This window comes from Salvelinus namaycush, unplaced genomic scaffold (assembly GCF_016432855.1).
Source record: "Salvelinus namaycush isolate Seneca unplaced genomic scaffold, SaNama_1.0 Scaffold35, whole genome shotgun sequence".
Taxonomy (NCBI): Eukaryota; Metazoa; Chordata; class Actinopteri; order Salmoniformes; family Salmonidae; genus Salvelinus; species Salvelinus namaycush.
Window position 1 is genome coordinate 326,654 of NW_024060452.1, and position 4,314 is coordinate 330,967.

Here is a 4,314-nt window from a genome sequence, read left to right on the forward strand (position 1 = left end):
TAATAAATGTCTGCGCAAGAGTGAAGTTTTCAATGAGTTGTGAGATTGTAATGTACGTGCAAAAGTACTCTGTGGCTGAGGAAAGGCACTACTCCCAATATAAGTGAACCCCAAATCAATGTAGTTCTCATCATATTTGCGCCTCTTCGATGGTCCAACTTCCCTGTTTGTTGTTCGGTGCTGTCACCGGGTAAGCGGGCAGTAGCTCTTCGGCTGCATCAGATTCACCCCTGTCAGTGTCCATGCTAGCTGGGCTAGCAACAATAAAATTACTGATGCTAGCATTGGATGTGCTCGTGGAAGCAGAACAACTTGTGTCATCGACAGGTGCAGGTGTAGTACTGCTGTTAGTAGCAGTACTACTACCAGTAGAGCTGGTATGTGTCTATGGAAGCGGGCCTTACTTTTTATAACCATTTATCAATTTTCGAGCGAACGGAATGAGCAGCAGCTATGTTTGGTTACATACGGACCATTAGTGGAATTCCTGCGAGAGTAACGGTTAATGTGATTGGATGTAAATTATTTGACTAGGCTACCTGTATTTGACATTGTGTTGTTATATCGCTGAACACTAGATGGTTTAATGTTATTTTTGGCAGTGAAACGAGGCGACTCAGGCGAGAGAAAAACATCTCCCAAATGTATAGCCCTGTGGAAGATCTAAATGCACTGTTTGAAAATGTGAATCACATTTTTATTTTGCGTTCCCCCGACGGAATTGTGTGTACCCCTGGGGGTACTCGTACCCCAGTTTGGGAATAGCCGACTTAGGGTATCACATGTATGTGTACAGTATCAAGTTTAAACACTGAAAGTAATAAGTAGCTATTTGGTTACTCATTACAAATAGCAAAGCACTGAAGGTCATACATGTGTGCTCAACATCAGCACAAACACAGTGTGGTCATTTGTTCCATGACAGTTGCAACAAGCAGCCATTGATCCCAAAACTCTTGCTAAAAGATATACAGTGCCTTCAGAAACTATTCTTATTCAACATGTTGTTGTTACAGCCTGAATTCAAAATGGATGAAAAATATTTTTGAGGAGCCAAATGGGGAATGGTAATGTTTTAAAGTTAAGGTTAATAAGTTATGTTTAGGATGTTAGCTTGATCTGGAAATACCAAAGTTAGAGCAGTTAGGGGTTGAAGTGGATGGACGTCCTGCTAAGGGGAGAACAAGGTGGGAGTTAATTAAGATGGCCGCGTTAGACATTAACCAATGAATACTTAATTGGAGCATGTGTTAGTCACGATGAGTTAGCAGAAAGAAGAACGGAGGGTATGAAAGAGCCATCATTTTTGGGAGGGAGTACTCTCTGAGCCAGAAGTGCCTGTCGACTGCTGGAAGAAGATTTCTGCTGTAGCTTTTTAGCCTACAATATATTTAGATTTTTATTATACTCAAATTTAAATGTTTATTATACTCAGTTGAAGTAAAATTCTAGGAGTAATCCTTAATGTTACCTCATTGATAGAGGTGTGGTAAGGTAGCTGTTAAAGTTTCTAGACGTCGTCTGAGTGACTGATCATCCCGGGGGAGACAACAAACTGTTTATAGAGCTGTAGAAGGTAAGAAAACGGTTTTCTGTTATTAAATAGTGTGCTTCTCTTAGAATTGTAACAGACAAAAAATATTTTATTGGTACACCCCAATAAGGGTATAGTTAAGGGCGCTGAAGTTTGTCTATCAATTTAATTTACTGTCAATATTTGCTTATCATTGATTTGTGATATTGATTTGTGATTGATTGATTGATCTGGGATTTTTTATGCCTGTTTCTGGAATTTTGAATAAACAAATTTTATTGTTCTGAAACCCTGTGTCATCAAAGAGTCATACAAGTGCATGTCGTTTTACTCTAGGTTTCTGAAATACACTGGATTGATTGAGGATTTATTTAGCGTCTGGTTAATTAGTTTATTGGGGACCTGAGTGGCTGGTATTAAGGAACTTAGCCTGAGAACCAACTATAGTTACTGAGGGCATTGGTAGGAGTCGTAGGGAGGGTGTCTCTGGGCTAAAGCCAACCCAGAGGAGGGCGACCCGCTCATGGTGTGCCGAGGTTAGTGTGTATTTTCTGGCTCTAAGGATCAGATGATTTAAAAGAAGATCATGGGCCTTATGAGAAAACCCCAAACTGTCTGTTCCACCCTAAATGCAGTACAGGACACAATGCAACAGAGACAGACCATTTCACTTAATAGGCAGAAAAACGGTCACCAGAAGTTCATCCCCTTTCCACAAAACTCATGTTTTATGACAGAGAATTTACATAATTGTGACACTGAAGTGATGAATGCATACTTAATTAAGTCAACACATATAACCTCAAGATTGAAGACGTTTCCATTTGATCTAGCCTTTGCACTTTGATGTGACTGCTTGTACCCCAGAGCACTCTGCATAAAGCTTTCACCTCGACCACAACCACAGACTCAACTCTTCTCCTTTACAGAGTCAACTTGTTTCTGAAGATCTCTATCTAAACAGTCATGGGAGCCACACTGACAGCCAGTGAGCGCCAGGTAAAGGAACAGAAAGACCTGCTTTCACTGAGAGCTACTGTGGAGAAACAGAGTTCTGCACTCCAAGAGCTGAGAGCCACTGTGGAGGAACAGAGTTCTGCACTCCAAGAGCTGAGAGCCACTGTGGAGGAACTGAAGAGAGAGAACAGAGAGAGACCGAAGGTAGCCTTCTCAGCTTCACTGTCTGAAACCAAAGGACCATTCAATACTGACATCACCCTGGTCTACAAGCATGTCTTCACCAACATTGGCAAAGCTTACAGTCCGGTGACTGGCATCTTTAAGGCGCCGGTGAGTGGAATCTACTACTTCAGATTCACTGCCTTTGGATTCACCTCCAAACATAGAAGAGTGTCCCTGTACAAAGGAGGACAACTTATGGTGACTGTGACTGACAGTAGCACACCACATGATGGAGAAGACAGTGGATCCAATGGTGTCACCCTGCAGCTGGAAAAAGGTGAAGAGGTCTACACACGTCTTAAAGCAGAACATCAAGTCTATGATGACGGGGCTCACCACACCACCTTCACTGGTTTTCTGATCTCCGCTTAGGAAGCAGAGTAACAATTGTTAGCAAAAACGAACATTTGATTACAAAGTCAAGTTTCCGCTTTTTTATTCAGTAAAATTGTTAATGAATAGATGTTAACAGTTCCAGTGATTTTACATTCTCTAAACTAAAATAGAAAAACATTGAAACTAGGTTTTGATAACAATGTGAAAATCCTTTACAAAGTTTTTGTTTTCTACTGAAATACATCGACTGTGGTGTTTTATGCGATGCTTAAGACATTGAGTTGTATGTTTGATTTAAAATAAAATAAGATTAATAATAAGATAGACATTGAATTGTCTAAGTTTGTAAAAAATATTGAGTGATGTACAGTATGCATGAATTTTCTCCAACTGCCCCTTCCTTCCAGAAATGTTTTTAAATGTAAATTCGATCCGTTTCTGTGTTCATGTTTTAAATACATTTTGAATGTCAATCTATTGCCAATCTGGGATAGGAGGCTGTCTTTGACAATTGTTTCATGAAATTCATCATTGTATACAATCGAATAATTTCCTAGCATGATTGATAAGGTGCTATGGAGAATATGACTGCCGTAATAATGAGTGTGTTTTGGACGCCGGTAATCTGAAAGGAGTGAAAGTATTGTTTGGCTTTTCATTTGGTGCCAGCACCCTGTATGTTATTTAAACACAATCTGGACATGCTCTAGTAGGAGTCTACACGATGTCAGGCACACAATACCATTCTGGACAACATATATTAATCAATATCGGACCGTCATTCTGGACAACATATATTAATCAATATCGGACCGTCATTCTGGACAACATCTATTAATCAATATCGGACCGTCATTCTGGACAACATCTATTAATCAATATCGGACCGTCATTCTGGACAACATATATTAATCAATATCGGACCGTCATTCTGGACAACATATATTAATCAGTATCGGACCGTCATTCTGGACAACATATATTAATCAGTATCGGACCGTCATTCTGGACAACATATATTAATCAGTATCGGACCGTCATTCTGGACAACATATATTAATCAGTATCGGACCGTCATTCTGGACAACATATATTAATCAATATCGGACCGTCATTCTGGACAACATATATTAATCAGTATCGGACCGTCATTCTGGACAACATATATTAATCAATATCGGACCGTCATTCTGGACAACATATATTAATCAGTATCGGACCGTCATTCTGGACAACATATATTAATCAGTATCGGACCGTCA

The 4,314-nt window shown here is 39.8% G+C and overlaps 1 protein-coding gene across 1 annotated transcript; it reads left to right on the plus strand.

Moving 5' to 3' along the window:
• The first annotated feature begins 980 nt into the window (after positions 1 to 980).
• LOC120040417 (complement C1q-like protein 2) lies at positions 981 to 3,374 on the plus strand. Its single transcript, XM_038985586.1, has 3 exons — positions 981 to 1,067; positions 1,483 to 1,576; positions 2,464 to 3,374. The coding sequence occupies exon 3, from the start codon at positions 2,501 to 2,503 to the stop codon at positions 3,086 to 3,088; it is 588 nt and encodes a 195-aa protein (XP_038841514.1). The 5' UTR covers positions 981 to 1,067; positions 1,483 to 1,576; positions 2,464 to 2,500; the 3' UTR covers positions 3,089 to 3,374.
• Positions 3,375 to 4,314: the final 940 nt, after the last annotated feature.

What these genes read in the sequence shown, in the direction of transcription:
- LOC120040417 (XM_038985586.1), top strand. Translation starts at nt 2,501, where the DNA reads ATGGGAGCCACACTGACAGCCAGTGAGCGCCAGGTAAAGGAACAGAAA.